The 27,711-nt window shown below is 33.3% G+C and overlaps 1 protein-coding gene across 1 annotated transcript; it reads right to left on the bottom strand.

The window, feature by feature from the left end:
* Positions 1-210: 210 nt before the first annotated feature.
* On the bottom strand, positions 211-13,118 carry LOC120343517 (inter-alpha-trypsin inhibitor heavy chain H3-like). Its single transcript, XM_078111192.1, has 21 exons — positions 13,020-13,118; positions 12,380-12,573; positions 9,883-10,042; positions 8,884-8,984; positions 8,673-8,801; positions 7,726-7,865; positions 7,260-7,356; positions 7,031-7,134; positions 6,698-6,832; positions 6,283-6,430; positions 5,826-6,003; positions 5,386-5,530; positions 5,179-5,299; positions 4,918-5,104; positions 4,341-4,449; positions 3,876-3,980; positions 2,947-3,217; positions 2,633-2,869; positions 1,837-2,019; positions 1,171-1,397; positions 211-1,079 (listed from the first exon to the last, which is right to left on the bottom strand). The coding sequence occupies exons 1-21, from the start codon at positions 13,078-13,080 to the stop codon at positions 896-898; spliced, it is 3,216 nt and encodes a 1,071-aa protein (XP_077967318.1). The 5' UTR covers positions 13,081-13,118; the 3' UTR covers positions 211-895.
* Between the last annotated feature and the right edge of the window lie 14,593 nt (positions 13,119-27,711).

The following is a 27,711-nucleotide window of genomic DNA, read 5'->3' as shown; positions in this document are numbered from 1 at the left end:
GTCTATATGTGTTCTGAAGTGTTTCATTCATCTGAGTTAAATTACTGTATATTTTAAATAGCTAGATAGCATATTAGTTTTATGTATATGTGGTATTCCTTTTATCAACAAATTGTATTAGGTGTGAAGACATGCTAAATCGAGATATGCAGAAAGTTGAGAAATTAAAGATATTTGATTGAATAAAGCAACGTATATTTTATACCAGTTAAATGAAAATCAAGTTTGAAATGATATTAGTAATTGAGCATTCCGATATATCAATCATGTATAACAAAATAATCATATAACGGAAGTATATGTCCAAATTTCCTATTTTGTTGACAAAAAAATGGTTCCTCGTTTTTTCAAACTTCCTGTCATGTTGATTACGTAAGTGCTAAAAAAAGACGAAGAGTAACGTGCAACAGAACATAAAACACCTTTCTAAACACAAAAAATAACATAACACTGCACATAGTAACGACTAAAATATAAAATTATTCTCAGACAAAATTACAGACCGCTCGCTGATGATCGCAGTTATCATTACCATTCGCTTTTTTTTAAATATTGTTAAACTTTAAAGCTTTAACTAGAAAATACAGTAACGTGACTAGGAAAAGCAACTTTTAAATTCTACCGTGTTATATATATGATAAAATTGGATAAACTTTAAACCGGCAAATTGTAATACAACTGGTAGTGCAAAGCAAAAGATTTTAGTTGACTGTTTGTTCTTGGTTGCGAATGACTTTTGGTTTTGTTCAGCTTTTAAATCATTTTCCTCAAAATATACTATCCTGCGAAGAAATTCCTGTGGCAGTGACACATATGAATAACACCGTTTTCAAAATGGGTTATTTCAACCCATTGGCAGCCTCAAGTAATTTTATGACTAAATAAATGAGCCAGCTCAATGTTGCATCTTTTTGAGTTTGACTATCTCCTTTTTTGGAAAACTAAAAATATTTTTAACTTTGAAGGCGTCATCTGGTTTTCCAGTAACCAGGTTTTCTTCATATGTAAACCAGCATTCCCTTGGAACTTTGCTAAACGGATCGTCTATAGAAATCTTGTCAACAGATATTCGATGCTGCCTGTGAAAGTTTTGCAAGTTTTTTCGAGTTGTGTGCAATGTTAGACAGTTGGGAAAAAATGACACAAGTCAGAAAATGAATAACAATATACCTGTACTGCAATAAGTTTTCCTTTCCTGGTCGCCGCAGTCTTGCAACCGGATAGTTCCCCTTCTTTTTTTTTTTTAAATCCCTTTTCACGTCGGTAGGGAATACTCCGAATAGACCTCCGGTATATGGTGACAAATTTTGATGACCCACGATATCAAGATCCAGATGATCAATCAGAGTAGTTCTTTTCTTATCTTTTGGAAGATTCCGTCCTCGCTTTTGATTGATCTATTACCGATAGATTAAATTTGTGACTCCTATAGGAATTTCATCATAAAAATATTCGACCATTTTAAAAAGTGACACATAGTATATTAAATAAATATATAATATCAAATGATTCGATAGTCTACATGTAATAAATCCAAATTCACTCTGGTAACCATGTATTTGGTTAGTCTGAGTTTGAAACACTTTCTAGTATATTATAAAATTTAAATTTATAATATGAAAAGTGTTACAGTGAAAATTACTGTAATAAGGGATTAAAACATGCTATAAATTAGCATAATAAAAATAATTTTAAATAATTTTTACAAAAGATATAAACTTTTCTTGATATAACCCATCTGACTCGAAAATGGTTCCTTTGGAAAATGTATTTAATATATATTTGCAAATACGCCTAAAAAGCGATTTTTAATAATATTCGTATTATTATACTTACGATAAAGGTAATTGTTCCATTCAAAGTTATATTGACGAATGAATGAACTTTCGTTATGTTATATGCTTTTATACCGATACTCCCCCGAACTATATTTATATTATCGTCAGAAGTTGGGAACACTTCTTTTATTATGTTTTTTTGATTTCTTTCGTCTCTCACTCTAACTTCTCTTGTTGTTACCTGGTAAATTTTATCGAATAATTTTTTTTCATTTATTGAGGAATGCCAAGCATAGCAAAACAATTTAAACAAGAAAGCGATGCTCAAATATATGGACACGGAGGCCAAAAAGTTGTACGGGTGTGCAGTAGATTACTGGTACCGCAGATGTGCAATTTTTGATGACGTCATTGCACACACAAAAACAAAAGTAATAGCCTTATATCAAAAAATACAATCTTTAACTACTGAAAGTTTCAAAGCAATTGGTCAAGTAGTTCATGATTAAAGCGATTTTTCATAGCGATAAGAAGAAAAATACCAACAAGGTCAACAGCATAATAATAGTAAAACGATCCATAGGTCCACTGTCCAAATAGCATCGTGTTTTGAGTAAAGAGTAAAAATTGTTATGCCAAGAAAAATCTACTCCAAATGCGGTCACGTTTCCAGTGTACAGCATTTGGACTATGTCGCACGTTGCTATAATTAAATAGTACACATGTACTCTTCCTATGAATTAGTATTTGGCCATGCATTCCACAAATTAGCGGAGGTGATACAATTTGAATGTGTTATGTACCATAAGAAATTGTTGTTACAAAGTGTTCAAAAATCTTCTTTCCGAGCTCACCTCAATTTTTATCCTTTCCTTTGGAAAAACAAATCCAAGTTTAACAAAAAACGATTCAATATCCGCATTACACGTTTTATTTTCTTCATTTTTGTTAGAATGAGGAAATTCTAATCTTTTTGTTATATTCAAAACAGCACAATTATTTTTCGACTCCGAATCTGGTGAACGGGGTCCATACTTTATCAATCCATTCAATGTTATTCCAGATATCGGGTCATTCAGCAAATTATATATCTAAAAAATAAAAAATAACGAAAATTCCAAAGTTGAAAGACTACTACATATACAACGGTAAATGATAGAGATGTTACCTGGCCATCTGTGCCATTCCAAGTGAAACAAACTGTAATATTGTTTCCCAATGCGACGATAAAATGGGGATCACCTTCAAATACCCATGGTTTAGATACCCCAGGTAGTTCATCGATTATTTCCCCAGGTTCGATAGGTTCCCCAGACCTCGGCTCTTTTGAACCCCTATTAATCGTTTCTTCTATTTTAGGTTTTTCTGTTTTCTCTCTTTCTTTTGTCTGATTTTGTTTCTTTACAACGAGTGATGTCACGGGCGTGACGAGGTTAAACCTTAATATTTAAAAGAAAATTTACTTCTTATTGCTTATTTAAAAACGATGCCATGTATACAACCTCTAGTATTCAGTCACAGAGTTTAGGACGCGTTTTTATGCATTTGCTAAAATTTTATTGTGAAGAAAACGTTTTAAAGCTAAATATCCTCATCAAAAATATATAAATAATTCCGCTTAAGTGAAAGTCAAAATGCGCATTATCATTTTTATATAAAATGCACATATTTAGAGCATTCAAGATTAAAACGAGAATATCAGTCGGAGACCGAAGACTTATCGATTGAAACTGCGGTTCCGATTCATGACTCTATAGTGACATCGCGTGTCCCATCACTAATTATTTATTTCTCGCTAATTATACGACATAATTCATCCAAAATCAATAGGCTTCTGGTCCGAGATATGATGAATGCACATGCAAAATTTGGAGCAGAGTCAACCACGTGAGATATCGCGTGCATCTAACAGACAAATGCCTATCAACATACTTACCGATCTAAAGATCGATAGGTAACGATCTGAAGATCGATAAGTAATAAATTCCAGGATAGCATCCCCGACATTCTGACTGTTCGGATATGAACTTCTCCATCCACAGATAACGTTGGAGATTACATCAAAATTATTAAAAATTTATCACAATTATTATTTACTCAAGTGAAATGTCAGTGGCTTCATCCGTCAATGCTACGTTTTCATCTTCATCTGTGCTTTCACGAAGTCTTCGTAATGTTTCTTCTAATTTAGCAATTCCATATCTAAATTTAACATCAATGCTGAAACGCTTAAAAACAGTGAAAACCCGTCCAAAAACACCAATAACCCTGCTAAAACGCTTACTCACTCGTATATGTCATGTTTACGGATGATATCCACAAAATATTTTGTGGCAAGAACTCCAACTGTTGTTGTAAAAATAAGGCCATAAATGAATGACATCGAGGAAAAGGTACGAATTTTTTATATTTATATATATATGCAACACCACTGAAAATTTTAGCGTGTTAGAGATTTGATTTTGGTGAATACCTTTTCCCTGAACAAACTTTCATTTTAAAATTGACTAATGTGTGATTGTCATCGTTCAAAAATATATACAGACGTATAATCATATTTACCCTCTTCCCACAAATTCATCGACAAGTTTTTCTGATATACTGTTGCACTGAGTGGTATTTCGATTCAACGGGAAACTAAATGTGTTTGACACTCGTTTGAATGTTTTACCTGTGAAGTAAACGAAGGTTGTTAACAACAGTTTCGAAATCAGGGTTAACCTCAAGTTTAACTCAATGGTATTGGGATCGAGCTACCACGGTGAAGTTCGGTTTTAATTAAGTGTTCACCTCTCTAAAGCTGACATGATCAAACTACGGCCCGCGGGCCAAATCCGGCACGTCGGGTAGTTCAACCTGGCCCACCCGTTGCTGCTATAACCAAGGTTAAACCAAATTTTGATATTTCAGCTATAAAATAGCTCAAGAAATTTGTTGCGATTGCGATTAAATTTAGTTTCAGCACGAGGCTTATTGTTTTCCACTTTTGCTTTTGTAACACTGTAAATATTTTTCATAAAATGTAACATTTTACGTCACACTTACATGGTCCGCCAGTCTTGGTGGACAAAATTTTTGTCTCTTGGTTCAAAAAACCTTGCCACCCTTGCCTAAAGCCTTATGGAAACACGATACATACCCGTTACCGTAACATTCATGTATTCATCTGTTAAATTTGGCAATAAACGGCCAAATACGCCAACTTCTCCTCCGTTTACTAAAACTAGATTTCGTCGTCTTGTTGTGAAATTCACTTGTTTTGGTGAATAGTTGAATGTAACATCTGTCATTATAGGTACTCCAAGCTCAGTTATGAAATTTTGAATCTGTAATAATAATGTAATACATTTTCATTACGACGTAAAATCCTATTTTTTGAGTTTAGCTTAAGTCACATTACCTGGACGTGACTATCTTCGTCGTCGTATATTATTCTCCATTTCCCACTATTTTCTCTCGTTATTCTTTGTAAAAAGGGAACGTCCACATTTTTTCCAAATCCAATTGCATTGATCCCGTATCTGTTGGTTTAAAAATAAATCCTTAATTTATTCTGCTTGTTAGAAGACCACAAGCTAGCCAAATAGACTTTAAATTATGGTCGCACCCTCTTCTGTTTGCACTTCGAACAGATCTCAAGATTGAAGTTGGATTTCTAACTCCTACGGTTGGTTTTCCATCTCCAAGAAAAAACACAAAGTCTCTGTAGGGATTGACGTCAGCAGTTCTTCTGAGAGAAGCGCCCGTTTTGCCTGTTGAGAAAGCGTAGGAAAAAATACCATTTGTCTTTCGATGTACAGGAAGAATATTCGATGACTGACTGTTTATATAATAATTATTATTATTTAAAAATGCCCGGTTTTGTAACTATTTAATAGTCATGGAAACGTTAGAAAGCTCTTGGCCATTATAAAACGGCTTAATATTACATGCATTTTTTCCTATTTCAATCCATAACAGAAGACCTTCTATAACGAGAGAACGTTAAAAAATAACAAGCAATCGAATTAGTTAATTCATGTGTTGTGTTCATGCTTAAGATTTTACCTGAGGAAAGAAGTTTTATTCCCGTGATTAGAGCTTCGTGAATATTTGTTTTACCCTCCGGGTCGAAACTATCGATATATTTATTCGCCGAAATCTTTGCTTCAGGTGTGGCTGCTACCAGTCCAACTGGTCTCCACTTGCGAACAACTGATTCAAATTGCACAATGTTGAAAGAGTCCTGGGACATGAATTAGATTTAATATCGATGATAGTTCTGAATTTCCGATACCCTTAGTAAAAAATCTTTACCATTCTATAATTGTCTTGTAAATTATAAAATATTGAAGGAGTCGAGATACGAGCTTCAGATAACAAAATTTGTTCGTAACTTATGGTACTGTATGTAGAAATATAAATTCAAGAACATTCAATTTGAGAAAAAAAAATGTTATCTGTTCACTTTTTTGGATATATATTCATGTTGTTGAGCCAGAAAAAAATTAAGTATTATACTCACTCTTCGTGTTAATCTTGAAAGAATGTTTTTCATTGCTTTTTTCACTTGTTTTATCTTATTTCCAGCCATGGAGCCAGAAACATCAAGAACAAACACGATCCGGCGAACTAGATTTGGACTTACTGGCGAAAAGAAGGTGGCGAAGTATCTTAAAATCAGAATACAAAATAGTCATCTGTCTGTCGTAGGATAAATTTGAATCCAATAAACAAAACAAAAAATCAAAAAAGTTTTTTCTATAAAATATGGATACGGTGTAAAATGAAATAGAGTAAAATAGAATTTTTCAAATCATAAATTCATACAGTTGATTCCAACGTGAACGTCGTAGCTTGGATGCTAGAATTCAAAATACCTACAATCTTTATATTATATTCATCAAGTACAATATGATTCAAAAACAGTTGTTGCTCACTCTCCTCCGAAGACTGACAAAGCTCCATGGTCCTCCCGATCTACATCGTAATGGGTGACAAAAACACTTCGTTTAACTTTAATGGGATCTACTCTTCCTTTTCTTGACGATCGATATGAAATATGCGCAACATTCCTCCAAGAAAAAAGGAAAATAATATGTTATATGAGTCAGTAATTTATGTCATCGTTGATAATAAAAGGTAGTTTTAATGTAAGCGACACAACTGAATAGCACCTGAGCATCATTGAAAAGACATCGAAAAAAAAACACTCTCGCGTTTATATTCTTCGTCGAGGTGTTTTATGTAAGCTGTTTATTTATGTAACTTACTCTTCTTTTTCAACTTTTACGTCCGAAGGGAAATTGTCCCGTCGTCCCAGAAAACGAACTTGTCCCATATAGGACATACCTCCTGCGTCTTCCATTGGAGGAACCTATTGTTCAAGAAAGAATTTTGCAGGACAAGAACGAAAATACAAATTCTCTATTATTCGAAATTATGTCAACGAAGAAACTTTAGTTAAACAAAATTAGGAAATACTGTTACGAAATTGATTACCTGTAAAAACGAGAGTTTCGATCTTGCACAAATGTATACATCAACGTTCAAGTCGCTCAGTAAAAAATCTCTTGTAAGCACCACTGTGTTCGTATACCTGTGTGAAAATAGTGTAATTTAGCGATATTCGACAGTATTTTCGCTATCTCAAAAATGCTACACTTATTCAAGGGTAGCCTGTTCATTATTGCCAGAAAGGGATGATGTTTTAATAGCAGGATCGAAAAAAATGAAATTCCTGCACATGAAGCCATGGTGATTGTTGCAATCTTTTTTAAGCCATAAGATCTAAGCATATTTTGAGGCGAAGAAAGAGGACCAAAGTTGAATGAACTGCAACATATAGGGAAGAAGTCATATGAAAAATATTCTTTCTATTAAATATTATGTAGAATATTAAAAAATGAGTCTTGAAAAATTTGTTTTTGCCATTTTACTCGCTCCAAAAACAAACACCCAATTGCACCTGCCGAGCCTTCTTTGCAGAAGTTGTTGATAAATAATTTCGAATTTGACGGTTTCTTTCGGCTTGAGTAGAATTCCAGTGAAGAATCGTTTTGCTAAATCTTTTGTTGAGCTCACGTAGCCCATGCTAACCCATTGAACCTGTTACAAGAACATGCCCTTCAATATGTAAATGGAGTGCAATTATGGATATTTTCTTAACGATTATAATTTGGGATTTGGCATACCAAATAGGCATTACTTCGATGTAATTCAATCTTACTTATTTGAGCGGTCACAACGTTCATTCTAGAAAACTTGAACAAATAAATACTGAGCAACGGCTGAACTATACGTAGCTTAAATTGTCGTTCATAATTTCCGCGAGCAGACAAAATTCAGGCTTGTCCATGGGAATGGGAAACGTCCCATGTGATGGGATGGGAGTGTCCCATGTGATGGGATGGGAGTGGGACAGCACAGATTTGTATTCCCATGGGACACGTGGGGCACGAAAAGCGTATGATTTTCGGGGAAATGATGGTAGAACATTTCGTTATGGACTACTTATCCATATATTTGAGCATATCTCTCTTCTTGACTATAAAGAGCAAAATATATTCAGCAGTAACAATATACTTCGTGAAGGGGCTGATGGACACATGTATATTAGTTATGAATATAAAATTAACAAAGTCCGTAAATATTGTTGTTTCGCATGTCTCTTCGCACATGTAATCCTATTTAGTAGACGCTAAACCTAAATTTAACATTTTTAATTGAATTGTATTCCAATGGGAATCCCATGGGATGGGACAGGCATAATTGCTATGGGATGAGAATGGGACAGAAAAATATGTCCCATGGACAACCCTGCAAAAATATCCTGGCACAAATACATACTTAAGGTCTTCATTTTTAATATATATATTATACATCTTCTTATGATTCTATGTAGCTTTGACTTACATCAACCTTGTCATATTTTTGTTTCACACTTTCTTTTCTTTCAACTTGTCCAAAATATTTGACTCCACCAACAGTCATTTCAAATTCTGTCACATACGCATCATGAGGAAACACAACTTTGAATTCAACCTAGTTAAAAGGAGGATACATCTAATAACATTTTCTTGAGTGTTGGATCGAGCAGAATTTATTACAACCAATTGTTACCTACCTCTCTTGGTACTGTGTCGCTATTATAAACTTCTTTGCTGATGGTTGTATCAGCCAAGCAGGACTGGATAACAGTAGTAACATTCATTTTTGAGGAAAGAGCTGAATTGAAGCAAAATAATCCACTATTTATATTTATTATAATACATTTTTGGCAATTTCTAACTTGCAATTTGTTTTAACGTGTCGAAATGAAACTTGGATTTATGCAAAATGAATATTATTGTTTACAATAGGGGGAGTTTGTCGCTAATCTATGGACATCAATGAGTTATCCTTATCAGCAGAAGAAAATCCATTTTTGTGTATCTGAATGGAACCGTCAGTATTAAGGCGTACTAACCGACTGTACAGCCTAGAAAAGAGACTTTAGATTTTTTTTTAACTAAAATATGGAAATATTACCAGAGTGCGTATAGGTATCTCCAGCAACGTGTTGGCTTTTTTGGTTTTATAACTGCCTTTTAATATACTTATTTATGTTGGCGTCAACGCAGAACATAAAGATTTCAAAAAATGATTTTTTTTATCGAGGTTAATTTTATTCCACAAAAAATAAGCGAAAAAATGATGGCGATTATTGTTGTTATGAGATTACTATATTATCTACACCAAATCAATGACAATATTACCATAAAAATGAAATTTCTCAAATTTACTAGGCTATTTTAAATCAAATAGGCAAATTATCTTGCCTGTGGGAGCCAACATGTAATTAATGTTTCTTGTCTTTTGCGTGGTATAAATGAGTCATACAATCTGTACATGATGGCAAACTTGAAATTCCCCCATTCGAATTCGAGTAGCATACTTGTCCCATACTCAACTTTGTAACATTGCAATAGTAACATGACTGAATACCATGGATACCAATACGATTGAACCATTTTCATTTTGTAATTTTATATAATATATAGGATAAATATGAAAGATAAGGCTATTATTTCACAAAGAAATGAATTCTTTACTTTATTGCATCTATTTACAGCGATTAACATACCGAATCTGTATTGGGCGCGAAATCCTCTTTTGGAAACACTATCATCTGACGTAAATCGAAGAAATAAAAATCCAACTGATGATATAATAGCTTCAGGAACGTGAATTCGTCCATGCAAAACAGATAACAATGGCGCAGTTTCGTCTTTACCATCGTAAATCTGAAACGAAAATTGAACAATTTTTACCACAAAAATAATACTAAATAAATATTGTAAACCACCTACCACAATTCGAACATGATTGTTTTGTATTTGAAAAAACGTTGTTGAATTTTATTCAGGATAGGTACGACGAGATTTATAAACATTATTGACATGCAATAGGCTATATGACATGAGTCTCTTTTTTCATAATTTTTATGTTCATTTTTCAGTTGATGAACTGTGGCTGAAGAATTAAATAAATTTTGACTTCAGATTGTGACAATGATAAAGAAGAATCATCGATAACACAATGCTCATCTTTACCTCTTGTGAGTTTTCTGTAAGACATTTTATGGTCATTCTTATTTACCTCCGAACGTGACTTTTGAATGACCTAGGCATTAGTGAGTGATCTATATTTCATTGTCTTCCTAAATCTTTTGTAAAAAAATAAACAAGTAGTGAAAAAACTATCTTTCGCATAATCTCTAATAATTTAGCGTTATGACGCTGTGTTTCGGGTGCCTCAGGTTAGATTTGCGGTAAAATATGGTGAACAAGTTCCATGGAATTGCAATCCAAAGTGAGATGTTATATATATTCTATTTTGAACTACTTATAAAATAATATTAAGAAATATAACAAGAAGAAATTGTTCAATACTAAATTGGATATCATGTTAAAAAAACTTCAAAACTATATTACCGTGATATGATGGATTCCTCCGAAACAGTCATGTAACTAGTATTTGTTGTGAACGTAATGCTTGGTTAAAAAGTGGATCAATGAAAACAGATAGTTCCTCTGTTTCATGAAAATACTTTTTTGCTAACAAACAAAAAACTTCGAAATTCTGAGATACAAAGTTCCAAGTGTATTTTTGTACATCTTTGCATTTAATATGTTTAGTGAACATGCCTGAAGCGACGTAATTTAATACCAAAATCACAGGCATGTCTCATATCAGCAGATAGGTACGAAATTTAGTATATATATTTGAATATATAAAAGGGTTCCTTATAAGGTTTAGTTGCTCTATAAATAATGTTGAGCAAAACCTCTCCGCCGATTCTGCTTATCATTGTTTATTATGAAACATATTTTATAAATAAATTTGAAAGAAAAATAGGAATTTTATACTTTTATTGCGAAATGAAATCTTTGTGCAATAGAAATTTTTGTCACAATTTCACAACAGCGACTTTGTATCGGAAAGATGATAAATGGGGTAGATTACCGACATTAGCTCCAAAGTTTGGTCGATTATCTTCAGCCGGCTTGAGCCTCAGGCTAACCCTCGAAGTATAACGTTTTCGTGTATTTCTACCATTTGATGCGATAAGAATCTTTTAAGGCATGATAATGAGATCCAAGCAAAATACCAGAATGTTCTTTTTTAAGGTTACAATTTTCTTGACTATTCGTCATATATATTTGTTTTAATTCAGCAACGCGTAACCGGTAATTATTGGTTGAATAATTTGTTTACAATTATACGTTGATCATTTTCCGAACTAGTTTGGTGAACTTTTCATCGAAAACTATATATTTATTTGCATCAATGTCAAGTGGAGTGCCAATTTTAATACTGTTCTATTCATTCAGCAACGCGTATCATATACAACCATTACTTTTTTAAACAAATTGTTGTACAAACGGTCTCAAAATTCATAATATAAATAGTAAATGGTATTAGACCTGATCTTTTGTATATTTATTTAACTTTCACTTGTTTTTCGCAAAGATTTGAAATCTAGTTGTAATTCTAAGGCTTGTTACTATCTTGTTTTAGAACGGCATATTTTATTCTATAAAGTTCGCCAAATAGCTCAAATTTTTTTTTTATAAAAAACGTGGAAAATAATGACGAATAAACTAACTATAAAACAGAAAATGGATCACAGAAAACAGTTATGCAGTTACAACTATTAGTGTGATAACAAATTCCCACCAGCTGAAGCGCGGGAACCTTCGATGTAAACTATGAGAAATCTGTAATTGAATTGCTGAATACACTGCTCTGTGTTGGGGGAATTCCAACATTTGATACACTGGCTCGCTGGAATTTCGATAGCGATTATCGATATATTTTTGATATATTTAGGGCGTGTCATTAACTTATGCACTTCTGTTTTATCCCGCGTATTTCATCAAAAACTTCATCAAAAACAAAACAAAGTTTTGTCTTTTTTATTCTCGTATTTTATCGTATTGTTCTCGCCAAATTTTAAGAGAAAATGATCCATGATCGATCAATATTCGTATATTTAATCGAGTCAGAATCACAACATACTTGAACAATTCGAAACAATATTAAATATCCACAATTTCTACTTTATAGATATAAATTACCTTCAATGTATCATACTCGGGTTCTAAATCAACGATAAAAAACTTTAATTCGATTTGTGTGCCGGCTTCAGCTACGATTACCCATGAACAGTTGAGATTCCCAATGTATGGAATTGGAAATCCAGGCGTGGAAAATGTATTTCGTTTCCATTCGGCCCCCAACTTTTCGTGACAAAGTTGAGCATCGATAAACTCTGAAAAATTGTGTTAATTCTATCAGTTGAAGGGAGACACTAAAATTGAAAATTATTTACTCATGCAATTTTGTATTTAGTCAACAAGGGTAAACGGTAAACGTTTAATTATACCCATCTAAGAAAATCGACCTCAATATGGTCGACTGACAATGTAATGCCGTTGATTCGTGGCATCCCAAAAAATATTGAACAACACTAGAAAACTGTTCCATACTTTATTAAAATTTTACGTTTTCGTGATAAACAAATTATGTAATTATCTAGTAATACACAATTATCTAGTTTTGACCTGAAGCCGTATTTGAAGTCTTCGTGAAGTGAAAATTGACAAAGCACTTCATACAAAGTCATCGAAAGAGTCACAATTCACCACGTTTACAAAAAGCACATAAAATATCAGCTAATGTTGATTCGTACTTTATATTAGTTCAACTAATAATTACCTGATGTCAGAAACGTATAGCAGAGGCACAGAAAAATATGCTTCAGTTTCATTGTTTTCATCCGTTGTCACGATAATTCATGTGAATCATCTTAAATCTATTATTATAACAGAATGAATGCAAGAAAAATTGGAAAATGAACATATTTATTTCCTGACAACAGATAATTTTTTGTGTTGAAGATTACAAGTTTTAAATATTAAAATTCCAAATTCGCGCTCAACTGTTCACTGATGTAATTCCATGCTTTTATAGCTGTAATTGAGTAATTTGAAATAATGTATCTATAAAATACAATTACAGCAAGGTAAAATCAATTATTCCACTAGAACATGTAGAAAACAATGGGTTTCTGAACATGCTAGTGTATTTATCTACTCAAATTAGTTTTGATCCCCATTGTCAAATAAATCTACGTCAGCCATATTTTTTGCTTATGCCTGCCTATACTCGATTCATAAATCGACTTGATAAGTATAACTTATTTTGTATTATGTTCTATATGAAAAGATTTTCTGTTCTTACGAAACACTTGTTACGTTAATAGGTCGACATTTTTAAGATGTGCATCAACACTTCTCGATATCAACCATCGGTAATTCGGTATACCCAACCGGACTCGTTATGCTTTGTAAGCTAGGAGTGAACGCTGATAACTTGCTGAACTTGAGATCTCTAATATACTATGCCAACATAGCTGGAAATCTCTAAAATCATCAGACCATCGTGATGTTTTTGAATACATATTTTATTTCCTTTATCTCGTATTAAAATGATACTACATAAGAATAATGAGATAATAACTACTAATAGAAATATTTTCATTTGAATATTTTCACCATTTTCATATTTTTTCTATGTTTTCAGAAGCGATTCATAGTCAACCAACAATTTAAAACAGTATCTCATTCCATATTTTTTTAACTTTCCTCGAAAAGAGGCTCAACAAATTGGAAAATTTTCCATTTTGTTTACAAAATTGTTTTGATGCGACGGTGCACTGATACGTATAGGAAAGTTCGCTTTGTGCCCGAGGCTTCGTAATGGAATAATATCGAGATATTTGAATATCTCCAAAAATTATCGAAACTACAATCTAAAGTAAAGAAACAAAACTTTTTGTCATAAAAATAGTCTGAGTACTTAAAATGTCGCAATACTAAAATGAGGTGGCACCGATTTGTCAAAGATAGTAAAAGGAAAATCTATCTTAATGGGAAAGCTAAAAATATTGCTTATTTTTGGGATTTTAATTTTTTTTTGAACTCGAATGCTTAGACAGCTAGAATTAATTTCGCGTTCTGTATGCTTATAGCGTTTATGATCTTTTATTTGCGTTGTGTTTAAAGTCCAAATAAATACGAAAAATTTATAGGACTAGATGCGTAGGAGGTAAAAATCAAAACGGTTCAAGATAACAAATGTACTAGAGGGCACTTAAATGGAACAGTTTCGTTTGTAACCGAGTTCATTTTAATATATTTTACGGCATTTTTATTGTGCACATAACTCGTGTTGTCAAATGAAGTCGTCGATAGGACTTAATAATTCCCTTCACCGCCAGTCAATTAACAAATCAGGACATTTTGAGTTTCATCAAAACGTCAAACCTTGAACCCCGTATTATCACTGCATTTCAGAATAACAAGTCAAATCATTAGCCTACTGCTTCTACTTTCTAACCGAGTTTCAGTATTTCGGTATAAGTCTTTCTAGTAAATATTGCTGATTCCATACTCTATATTGCTTATAACCTATATGATTCCGTTCGTCTGGAATAATTCCAACGCAAGCCAGAGTAGCAATAAAAAATTCTAGTGTTTGAACTTTGAACTAGGGACCTTGGAGTGGACCAATGACATTAAACAACATGATGCGCAACTCCGGCATTTTTGGCCGAAGATCGTATTTGATAGCACGCTCCAATGCACATACTTGACGAGACGAAAACGAGCGGATGTGTGCTGCTTTCAAGGCATAGCACGAATAGTGTTCGCGCCTGCTTTGACAGTTGTTGTCGATTTTAATGATATTTTGGAAAGTTGAGGTAAAAAGAAATCGGAAAAAAGTAAGGTAAATACTATTGTTGTATATCACACCCGGGCATCGCACTGTTAAGTGCATGTGGAAAGCCAGCCTTTGTCAAATACTACGAAGTTATTAATTCAGTATGGTACGTAGTTGACCATTTGTTGAAATTGCATATTTACTTACCCCTTATGGTTTCAAATAGTTCATGCATCTCCGTTTAGATTTTTTCAATCAGTGAGGATATATACTCATTGCTGATTGCTGTTCATTGTAACATACTATTGCACATCCACTTTTATTTGCGTATTGAATCAAAGTGTTGACAAGTTCACCTAACATTTCACTCATACCGGTCTATATTGTATATGCTGATCTCTCAAGTATTTGGAGCCACCAATGCTTATAATTTTCTGACTAAACCCTTTTATTAGCTGGTTTATATACCAAATTCAGTAAAACATTTTTTACCTAAAACATGAGATATTGGATTTATTAGCTTTTCCATTCTAAATCATATAGACTGCTTTGTTTATTCCTAACGAAAATTAATAAATCTCCTCTCTTTCTTCAGATGTGAAAGTTGTGGACCAACCTGTCTAAGCATTGTGAGACTCCTGCAGCACAAGAGGCAATAGCAGAAATAGTAAGTATATCAATCAAGAAATTAAGCCGACATAAAGCAAAACTTTCAACTATTCGCCTAATCTCAATTTCCCATTATTTATTCACAGGACAACTATAGCAAAAGGGGAGATATCAGAAATCTGGCGACATATCAGTGACAGTGTGATTCCAAGAAATATAATTAGAGTACTCCATAAATGTTTGCAATAGAAAAACAACCTATGGAAGCATGCAAAGACATTCGAGATTCGACCATCCGGTAGATTTGTGTATGGCCCCCACATCCTGCAGGGCTTGAGGGAAATAACTAAAAATTCCAAAGCGTAGGATTGCATAGGCGGTCTTCTTTGTAAAAAAGCACAAAACACGCCAGACATACTTAAAACAGCTTTGGAAAATGAGGATTACGGGTAACTCACTGCACCAGTGTTATATTTAGTTCATCAACTTTTGGTAGTATTATAGAAGAAATTCCGGAAAGGGTATAATCATCATTCATGATAAAATACTGTTATATATATTTTGGACAACTTCAATCTAGACCAGGGATGTCAAACTCGTGGCCCCAGAGAACTTCAAGTGCGGCCCTAGAACGCCTAACAATAATTGTAATAGTATTTTGGAAATTTTTTTCTTATCTAAATGTAATATATTTTTCAAACCTTTAAAAATGAAATTGTTATTTACACAGAAAACAATTTACTGAAAGTAGTTTTGGAATATTAATTTTTTTTGTCCCCATTTTGACCCAATTAAGAATACACATCAAGCTAGCCAAAGAATACTTGAATAAAACACTTGAGTGATTAAATTAAACGCAAAGTACATGAAGAAGGTGGCATTTTCGAAGAAAATGGGAGTTGCAATATTTCTACATTTTACAAAATTCTGAAGCACATTGTTTAATTTGTCACATTTCCATCAATACAATGAAAAAACACTATAAGCTCAGCAGTCAATATGACAAATTCGAAGACCAACTTCGAACAGAAAATTTCCATGTGTTTGTATATTAATATAATTATACAACGACTTAGTTACTAAAAATCAATATCAATAATAATTCAAGCAATCCTATGCCAAGCAATGTGGTGCGAAATGTCTTGTCGAAAAAATCTGTCATTTGTTTTTTTACTGATCTATACATGAAATAAGTAACTTTTTTGCATTACTGGAATTAATTAAACATTCGCAAAGATCCAGATTAACCCATGATCATGTGACCTCGTTAGTTAGAGTTGGTACTATAAAATCATTTCAGCCTGGCCTTAGTATGCTAGTGACACAAAAAAGATGCCAAACGTCAGGACAAATGTAATTAAAAAAACATTGAGTATATGCTGTAGTATTTTTGTTAATGTTAGGTTCATATATTTAGATTAAGTCATTTTTAATGTATATAATATTCTTTCCTTATCCAAAGCTTGTTCAAAAATGATTTTGATGGTTGTACATGAAATTTTATGATTTTTTATAATAAATACAGTAACTTGCAAATGTTGCAATAATAGTTGAATTTACATTTGAACCCACGACAATTGCACCTGCATACTATTGCGCCTATGGAAATTTTTTTTGTTTTGCGGATATTTGAACCCATACTAACCTAACCCATGGATTATAGCACCCGCATATAGATTGAACCCGCGGATATACACATGGGTTCAAATGTACGTGGGTTCAAATGTACGGTCACCGTTGAATGCAAATATTAATATGTAATTGCATTTGAAATTGAAGAAAATAATAAAACTTAATCCAACTGTTTAGTTGCATCACAATATAGGTCACAAACTAAAACTATCTTAAAAATATCTTTCAAGTATACATTATCAAAAACTGTTTGCGGCCCTTTCCACAATTTCCAAAATGCAATGCGGCTCTCGAAAACCCATGAGTTTGACACCACTGATCTATTCTAAAGGATTCAAGCATAACTTTGGGAAAGAATATCACTTCAATTAAATTGAAAAAAATCTCGCTATATTAAATACAAAATCGTTGCTATCATAAAGGTAAACCAATTCAGCCACTCGAAATATATTGGCCTTCACAAAGCAATGGAGGCAAAATTGAGAGTTCATTAGCTATGAACATTTGTTCTTTTCTTTGTCTTGAACTTTTCATACTCCACAGCCCCTGTTCATTTTTTAAATTTTAATTACCACGTGATGGTCATACTTACCTTTAACTTGTATTTTCTGTCATGATGTATTATCTCAATGTGTCAAACTAATTATTAGTGTGCATATTTTGCTTCCAGACGACATAAACGTATTGTCTTGTTTATTACCTCAGCTTGGAGTATTGACAAGAAAAAGGTGCCAGTAAATTAGGTAAAAAAATTTTCAACTCTTTGTTATAATCAGAATTCACAATTAATAGGAATTATAAACAGCCAACAATCAATGAGAAATATAGGCGAAATCCCTCAGAATAAATTTGTCTAATATCGGAGGAAGGCAAAACATATAGGTAGTTTCCATCCACACAAGCATTTCAAGAAGACTTGCTCGAGCCAAACTAAATGAGCATCGTCAAGTGATCGGTAAGGCTGCAAGTTGAATTCAGCCCTGCAACCTCCTGCATAGAAGATAATATTAATTAGTGGGCTATGAGCTAAATTACTAAATTTTGACACAAACCTATCTACGATGCATTGTGTACCAGCAATGTTACCTACGATAAACTGAATATGTAATATGTCTAATAAATTCACCTAGTTCGATAGCTGCAAACTTTGTGTTATAGAATTGTATCACAGCATCGTTAAGAGAAGTAAAAACAGTTTTGTATGACACCCTCTTTAAATGAAAATTCAATGTTTAAGCGCAAACATCAAAATTACTAACTTTGAACTTTGTCATTATCTGCAAAATGTTCCACACAAATCTATCCGCTATCGCGTTTGTAATCTTCTCTGATAAAAAAACGTCTATGATGTCCAGAATTGCTCTTAACAGCTTGTCTGCCATTCCAGCTTTCCAAGTGAGCAAAACTTCTTAGATATAGAGATTATTTTCTTTTGTTACAGGCGCAAAAAGGCAGGTACTACACGTAAAAAAGACGCCGAGTAGCAAGAGCGAGCGGAAAACAGTCGCGAAAGGCGACGAGAAATATGTGCATTGGAGCGTATCATGAAATACAATCTTTCGCCTGCAGTCTTATGGAGTGACGTCAGAGTTGCCTATCATGTTGTTTAATGTCATTGAGTGGACTTAAAATAAATTTATTTATTTATACTCCAATGGATGTGAGCATTTTTTACAAATAAACAGTTGAATTTACAGGAATCACATGATTGATCAACCATATGTCCCCTCCTACAAACGATCGCAAGTGAAAACTTCAATTTCATGGTAAGCCTACACGTGACTTTATCAACGACTGATTTCCTGAATAGTATCAATTGGAATCGTTTAATAAACAAGAGAGCTATGCTCAAATATATAGACACGTAGCGCCACCCAATGGCAATAATTTTGATGACGTCATAGCAACAAAAAAAAGTAATAGCCTTCTGGAGAAAATTTCAAAGCAATTGGTCCAGTATTCGAAGAGAAAAGCGACTTTTTAAAAACGTGTCAAAGAACAAGAACAACAACAACAATACAACAACATAATATTGAAACGATCGTTATGTCCACTTCGTGTCCAAAAATGAGCTAAAACAAAGAGACAAATTCTATTCTAGACTTGAATAGCGAAATGCGTTGTGGCGAGTCAATGTAGTCATGTGGACACAAGGTGACGATGAATTTTACCTTCGAAAAGATTTGTAATATGGAAATCGTTGAAATTAATACACCGAAACTTTGTATAGAAATTTTTGAATATAACAGCACTGCCGTTAATCTGGTAGGTTAATTCCGCTTAACCTTTTAGTGTACATAAACCCAGCTTAAGCGTAGCACAAAATAAAAGAGTCTTTTACTTCCGTTGTAATCGGTCTTTTGTTGCTATTTATTTAACATGATTTTGTCAGATCGTGATTTTTCCATTGAGGCAGACACGCATATATATTTCTAATCTTACATTGTTGTTTCCATGTCTTGGTTTCGACATTGCAAAAAACTAATACTATGTTATGAATACTTGAATTATCAAGATTGAAACCTCGTAACAAAATTGGAATATATGTGTTGATTGACTGTCAGCCCAAACATATCTACAGTTTCGATCCCGACGAATTAGACTAAGTTGGATGAATAAACCACATCCTTACGTTTAACAAAACTTTTGCTATTTTTCTTCGTGTTTCAATCTGAGGTTTGTGTACCATGTTTACCATTGATATGAGTTTGTTGATTATATTTACTTGAGTGTACTAAACGGGGAATAGTTGAAGAAAAAAAATGAGCGATTAGTAATTTGATTTGAATCTAAATTTTGATATACGCGTAATTAAAAATCAACGACTAACACCCAAAACTACTGATTTTTAGTTAATGTTTACAACCGTTAATGTTAAAAACCGTAGATGTCAACTTTCTGATTGTTTTTGGGCTGATTTTTAAATACCGTGAAATGAGTACCGGTAGATCGCCTAGTACAGATACTGTACCAGTACCGAACCTGGATTTCACTGCAGACTTAGCAAATCAATCAATTTTATTTCGATGGCTCTGGTATAAATCAAAACAACACTAAACGGAAAAACGAGAATATCGGTCAGAGACCGAAGACTCATCGATCGAAAGTTAGGGGATCCCTAAAACAGAAACTGCGGTTTCGATTCATCCGCTCTCACTCCACAGCGACACCGTGTGTCCCATCACTAATTAATTAATAACTTTCTAATTATAATAATCATAATTCATCCAAAATCAACAGGCTTCTGGTATGAGATATGATGAATGCACATGCAAATTTTGGAGGCGATTTAACTCCGCTTTCTCGAGATATCGCGTAACATACGGAAGTGTCTGACAGACAAACACACAAAGAGACAAACAGACAAATACCTATCAACATACTTACCGATCTTAAGAATAATTTGCCTGATATCAAACTTTGTAATTCTGTATTGACATATGTTTCGTCCACTAAATACCTTGGTGTTTTCCTATCCAATGATCTTAGAGATGATCTCGACTTGAAACGTCAATATAAATCAATTTATTTTATAGCCCATACTATTTTGGCGTAAGTCACTGTGTTTCTAGATCTGAGAGTGTCCGTCACAAAATGGTATCTGGGAAGAACATTCCCTCTTTCGAAGCACTCGATAGAAAAAATCTGTGGTTGTTCATGACGAGATGCAGGAACTCCAATAACATCCTATTACAATCAATATTTGATTCCCAGATACTGTTTGTGACGGGCTATCTTGGATTCTATACTTCACTTTTGGCCTCTTAGAATTTAGATTACTGTATTAACTCTTTTCTGAGATCTATACTGAGAATCTGATTGTCGTATCAGGTATTTTATGTATTTATTATGTTATTTTTGCTTATGTTTATTTGTTTGTGTTATTTTTATATGGACCGCAGCGGTCTGGAGTAATAAACGAATTGAATTGAATTGATAAGTTACATCCCGTAAAAAGTTACCCTTGTTGTAAATTCAGTAACTACGATTATTACAAAATTTTGTCGATTCAACAGCGCCTAAAATAGAGTTTTATTTTATTTATCACTGGCTCATGAATCAAGAGTCGTGGTATTTTCGCTAGCATTTACTTCCTTATTTTCAGTCAAAATGTGTGTTTCAGATCTACTCTCTTAACGATAGAAATAAAGCAATTATCGGCGTTATATACCGACGAGACTGAACCCGACTTTTTTCCCGAAAATATTGATATATATATATAAGCTAATTAATATCTGCATTTATTGTACTAAATAAATTATACTCATTGAAATGGCAATATTAGCTCAAATTTGCTAAATTTGCAAGATCGCAAAAATACGAAATTGGATTTATTCGTGCAGCTTACCACGTATTTTTATATCCAGAGTCGAAATGCTTTTATTTTAACGTGTGTCGAGATCTTCCATAACGCAAATACGCAATAATCACGTTTGTTCTGCGTGTTTTGTGATGTTATAGTCAAGTTCACTCCAGCGTTACACGGATGACTAAAATATAGGCAGAGTAGTGTGGATATAAGTGATTATTATATGCTCTGAGATGTCAGTGGCCACTTCCGAAAACAAATAACTGACTTACTAATCCCATACCCGACCTGGTAACCGGCCGTGGTGTGCCATATGATTAAGACGTCTTATCTAGGCTTACCATATATCTGGAACAAAAAACGGGACAGTGCGGATCGGACTAACTTTGGTTCGATTCTGAGGCTGAGTAAGTAATATCTGAAACTTCTATCATATCTTTGCGAGTAGATACCGAGCATTAAATTAGCTTTAAATTAATTCGTACGCGTAGTCGCCAAACATTATTTATAAAAGCAGTCAATTATTTGAACATTTCAATAGTCGACATAAGAGAGACACCTGCGGTTGCCGCACTGTAATAGTTGTACGTAGTACTAGTAGTATATATTTACGGTTGTACTCATAATGACAAAATAGCAGAATGATTTCTGCTCTGTTACTTATTAAACAGTGTGAGTTTGAAAAAAATAATAAATATGTAAATCCTATCCACTCAACAAAAAAAATATAAAAATCACTAATGCGCATATGCATTATTTATACTGCTCTATTATCCGGTTAACCGTTACAATAATATCCGTATATCAGATAAAAAATACCTCTCGGTTATCCGGTCAACCGCTATCCGGATAATCCAACCCTAATCAGAACAAGAGAGCTATGCTCAAATATATGGACACGTAGCGCCACCCAATGGCAATAATTTTGATGACGTCATAGCAAAAAAAAAATCAATAGTCCTCTGGAGAAAAATTTTATCTTTAACCACTGAAAATTTCAAAGCAATTGGTCCAGTATTCGAAGAGAAAAGCGATTTTTTAATGATAATGACGAAAGAAAATAACAATAATAACAAAATTTTGAAACGATCGTTATGGCCACTAAATGTGTCCAATAAACATGTCCAATAAACACACACGAATCACGATACAAAATCGGACAATAACTTTGAAATTACTTCAAGATGTCGTGCAGCCTCGCGGATTTGAAAAATTTTCATGGCACCTAACTTTACTTCGCGACAACGGGAATTACTTTACTTTTGCTTATACATATCCGAGCGACTTGTTTCGATTAAACGCCATCGTTGTGATCATTCGTTAATTATTATTAATTTTTTTTATTGCACTAAAAAAGTGTTAAAAGTAAACAGAAATAATGTTGTTAACAATATGTCGAATGATATCAATATTTAGCAATCAGTTTGGTACAGCAATGACATTAAACAACATGATAGGCAACTCTGACGTCACTCCATAAGACTACAGGCAAAACATTGTATTTCATGATACGCTCCAATGCACATATTTCTCGTCGCCTTTCGCGTCCGTTTTCCGCTCGCTTTTGCTACTCGGCGTCTTTTTTACGTGTAGTACCTGCCTTTTTGCGCCTGTAACGAAACAAAATAATCTCTATATCTAAGAAGTTTTGCTTCCTTGGAAAGCTGGAATAACAGGCAAGCTGTAAAGAGCAATTCTGGACATCATAGACGTTTTTTTCTATCAGAGAAGATTACAAACGCGATAGCGGAAAGATTTGTGTGGAACATTTTGCAGATAATGACAAAGTTCAAAGTTAGTAATTTTAATGTTTGCGCTTAATCATTGAAATTTCATTTAAAGAGGGTGTCATACAAAACTGTGCTGCGATACAATTCCATAACACAAAGTTTGCACCTATCGAACTTGCTTTCGTAGGTGAATTTATTAGACATATTACATATTCAGTTAATCGTAGGTAACATTGCTGGTACATAATGCATCGTAGATAGGTTTGTTTAAATTTAAGAATTTAGCTCATAGCCCACTAATTAATATTATCTTCTATGCAGGAGGTTGCAGGGCTGAATTCAACTTGCAGCCTTACCGATCACCTGATGATGCTCATTTAGTTTGGCTCGAGCAAGTCTTCTTGAAATGCTTGTGTGGATAGAAACTACCTATATTTTTTGACTTCCTCCGATTTTAGACAAATTTATTCTGAGGGATTTCACATATAATTCTCACTGATTGTTGGCTGTTTATAATTCCTATTGATTGTGAATTCTGATTATAACAATGAGTTGAAAATTTTTTTACCTAATTTCCTGGCACCTTTTTCTTGTCAATACTCCAAGCTGAGGTAATAAACATGACAATACATTTATGTCATCTGGAAGCAAAATATGCACACTAATTAATAGTTTGGCACATTGAGATAATACATCATGACAGAAAATACAAGTTAAAGATATGTATGACCATCACATGGTAATTAAAATTTGAAAAAAATTAATAGGGGCTGTGGAGTATGGAAAGTTCAAGACAAAGAAAAGAACAAATGTTCATAGTTCATGAACTCTCAATTTTGCCTCCATTGCTTTGTGAAGGCCAATATATTTCGAGTGGCTGAATTGGTTTACCTTTATGATAGCAACGATTTTGTATTTAATATAGCGAGATTATTTCAATTTAATTGAAGTGATATAATTTCCCAAAGCAATGCTTGAATCGTCTAGAATAGATCAGTGGTGTCAAACTCATGGGTTTTCGAGAGCCGCATTGCATTTTGAAAATTGTAAAAAGAGCCGCAAACAGTTTTTGATAATGTATACTTAAAAGATATTTTTAAGATAGTTTTAGTTTGTGACATATATTGTGATGCAACTAAACAGTTGGATTAAGTTTTATTATTTTCTTCAATTTCAAATGCAATTACATATTAATATTTGCATTCCACTATTATTGCAACATTTGCAAGTTACAGTATTTATTATAAAAAATCGTAAAATTCTATGTACAACCATCAAAATCATTTTTGAACAAGCTTTGAATAAGGAAAGAATAATACATACACTAAAAATAACTTATCTAAATATATGAACCTAAAATTAACAAAAATACTACAGTATAAACTCAATGTTTTAATAATTACATTTGTCCTGGCGTTTGGCATTTTTTTGTGTCACCAGCATACTAAGGCCAGTCTGAAATGATTTTATAGTACCAACTCTAACTAACGAGGCCACATGATCATGGGTTTATCTGGATCTTTACGAATGTTTAATTAATTCCAGTAATGCAAAAAAGTTACTTTTATCATGTATAGATCAGTAAAAAAACAAATGACAGATTTTTTCGACAAGACATTTCGCACTACATTGCGTGGCATAGGATTGCTTGAATTATTATTGATATTGATTTTTAGTAACTAAGTCGTTGTATAATTATATTAATATACAAACACATGGAAATTTTCTGTTCGAAGTTGGTCTTCGAATTTGTCATATTGACTGCTGAGCTTATTGTGTTTTTTGATTGTATTGATGGAAATATGACAAATTAAACAATGTGCTTCAGAATTTTGTGAAGAGCAGAAATGTTACAACTCCCATTTTCTTCGAAAATGCCACCTTCTTCATGTACTTTGCGTTTAATTTAATTACTCAAGTGTTTTATTCAAGTATTCTTTTGCTAGCTTGATGTGTATTCTTAATTGGGTCAAAATGTGGACAAAAAAAATCAATATTTCAAAACTACTTTCAGTAAATTGTTTTCTGTGTGAATAATCAATTTCACTTTAGAAGGTTTGAAAAATCTATTACATTTAGATAAAAATAAAAACTTCCAAAATACTATTACAATTACTGTTAAGCGTTCGAGGGCCGCACTGGAAGTTCTCTGGGGCCGCGAGTTTGAGATCCCTGGTATAGATTGAAGTTGTTCAAAAAATATATGATAGTATTTTATCATGAATGATGATTATACCCCTTCCGGAATTTCTTCTATAGTACTACCAAAAGTTGATGAACCAAATATAACACAGGTGCAGTGAGGTACCCGTTATCCTCATTTCCAAAGCTGTTTTAAGTATGTCTGGCGTGTTTTGTGCCTTTTTACAAATAAGACCGCTTATGCAATCTTACGCTTTGGAATTTTTAGTTATTTTCCTCAAGCCCTGCAGGATGTGGGGGCCATACACAACTCTACCGGAGGGTCAAATGTCTTTGCATGCCTCCATAGGTTGTTTTTCTATTGCAATTTTCTATTTTCAATTGCATTATATTTCTCGGAATCACACTGTCACTGATATGTCGCCAGACTTCTGATATCTCCCCGTCTGCTATAGTTGTCCTGTGAATAAATAATAGGAAATTGAGATTGGACGAATAGTTGAAAGTTTTGCTTTATGTCGGCTTAATTTCTTGATTGATATACTTGCTATTTCTGCTATTGCCTCTTGTGCTGCAAGAGTCTCGCAATGCTTAGACAGGTTTGTCCACAACTTTCACATCTGAAGAAAGAGAGGAGATTTATTAATTTTCGTTAAGAATAAATAAAGCAGTCTATATGATTCAGAATGGAAAAGCTAATAAATCCAATATCTCATGTTTTATTTAAAAAATATTTTACTGAATTTGGTATATAATCAATCAATCAATCATCATTTATTCGTCAACACAATTTAAACATGGTATGATATATAAAAAAATAATTACAAATATAAGTGGAAACTAACTTAAATTGTGTGACAGGAGTCGCGAGGGACCTCAAGAGGTCTTCAGGCAGCGACACCTAAAACGCTTGTTGATTCAGGTTAATAGCTTAAAAAGTTAATGAAACACCAAAACATTTCAAAATAAATATTTTGAAGAAAAAAAGAACATTTTCAAAAAACAAAAAATACCAAATATCCATCATAAGTATTTAAAATAAAAAAAAACATAACATCCTGGTTACGAGCATGTTTTTTTATTATTTAAATCAGTGACCAAATTCATAAAAGATGAAATGCACCGTAGAATTAAACGGTTGCACGAAAAGACATAAAATATGTTATATATCGATGTGGAGTAAAAAAAAAATATAACGATTAACTATAATTCCCTTTAGACTGAATCTTTCAGTATCCCCTGACATGATGCACGCAAGGTCTTTAACCAAAATTTGGTTTTCAAAAATTACGACTCCACGCACATCTGATTCGTTCGCAAACCAACTAATAAAAGGGTTTAGTCAGAAAATTACAAGCATTCGTGGCTCCAAATACTTGAGAAATCAGACTATACAATATAGACCGGTATGAGTGAAATGTTAGGTGAACTTGTTAACACTTTGATTCAATACGCAAATAAAAGTGAATGCGTAATAGTATGTTACAATGAGCAGCAATCAACAATGAGTATATATCCTCACTGATTAAAAAAATCTAACTGGAGGTGCATGAACTATTTGAAACCATAAGGGGTAAGTAAATATGTAATTTCGGCAAATGGGCGACTACGTACCGTACTGAATTAATAACTTCGTAGTATTTGACAAAGGCTGGCTTTCCCACATGTACTTAACAGTGCAATGCCCGGGTGTGATATACAACAATAGTATTCACCTTACCTTTTACCGATTTCTTTTTACCCCAACTTTCAAAAATATCATTAAAATCGACAACAACTGTCAAAGCAGGCACGAACACCATTCGTGCTACGCCTTGAAAGCAGCACACATCCGCTCGTTTTCGTCTCGCCAAGTATGTGCATTGGAGCGTGCTATCGAATACGATCTTCGGACAAAAATGCCGGAGTTGCGCATCATGTTGTTTAATGTCATTGGGTACAGCTATATATATTTATTTTTTGTATATCAGAGGGGTGGGGGCAGATACGAATGAGGTATTATGTTTAATATAATCTTTGGATACATATTTCAGTTGGAATATTCAAATATTTACTGTATAATTCTAACAAAGAAATTGTTTCAATTTAAACTTATACATCTTAGCATTTGCATGCAGTGCCTACGGTATTTTGGATGAGCTAAAACATTATCAGTTTGGTCTTGGTTATTTAAATTAATTGAAAAACCTCCATTTAATAGAGTGAATAAATTTTCTTAGTTTTCATTGTTATCATGACACTGAAAGCACTTCACTCCCATGTA

This window comes from Styela clava, chromosome 3, assembly GCF_964204865.1.
Source record: "Styela clava chromosome 3, kaStyClav1.hap1.2, whole genome shotgun sequence".
NCBI lineage: Eukaryota > Metazoa > Chordata > Ascidiacea > Stolidobranchia > Styelidae > Styela > Styela clava.
Note: the sequence above shows the minus strand (reverse complement) of the source record. Positions and strands in the feature narration are given on the sequence as shown.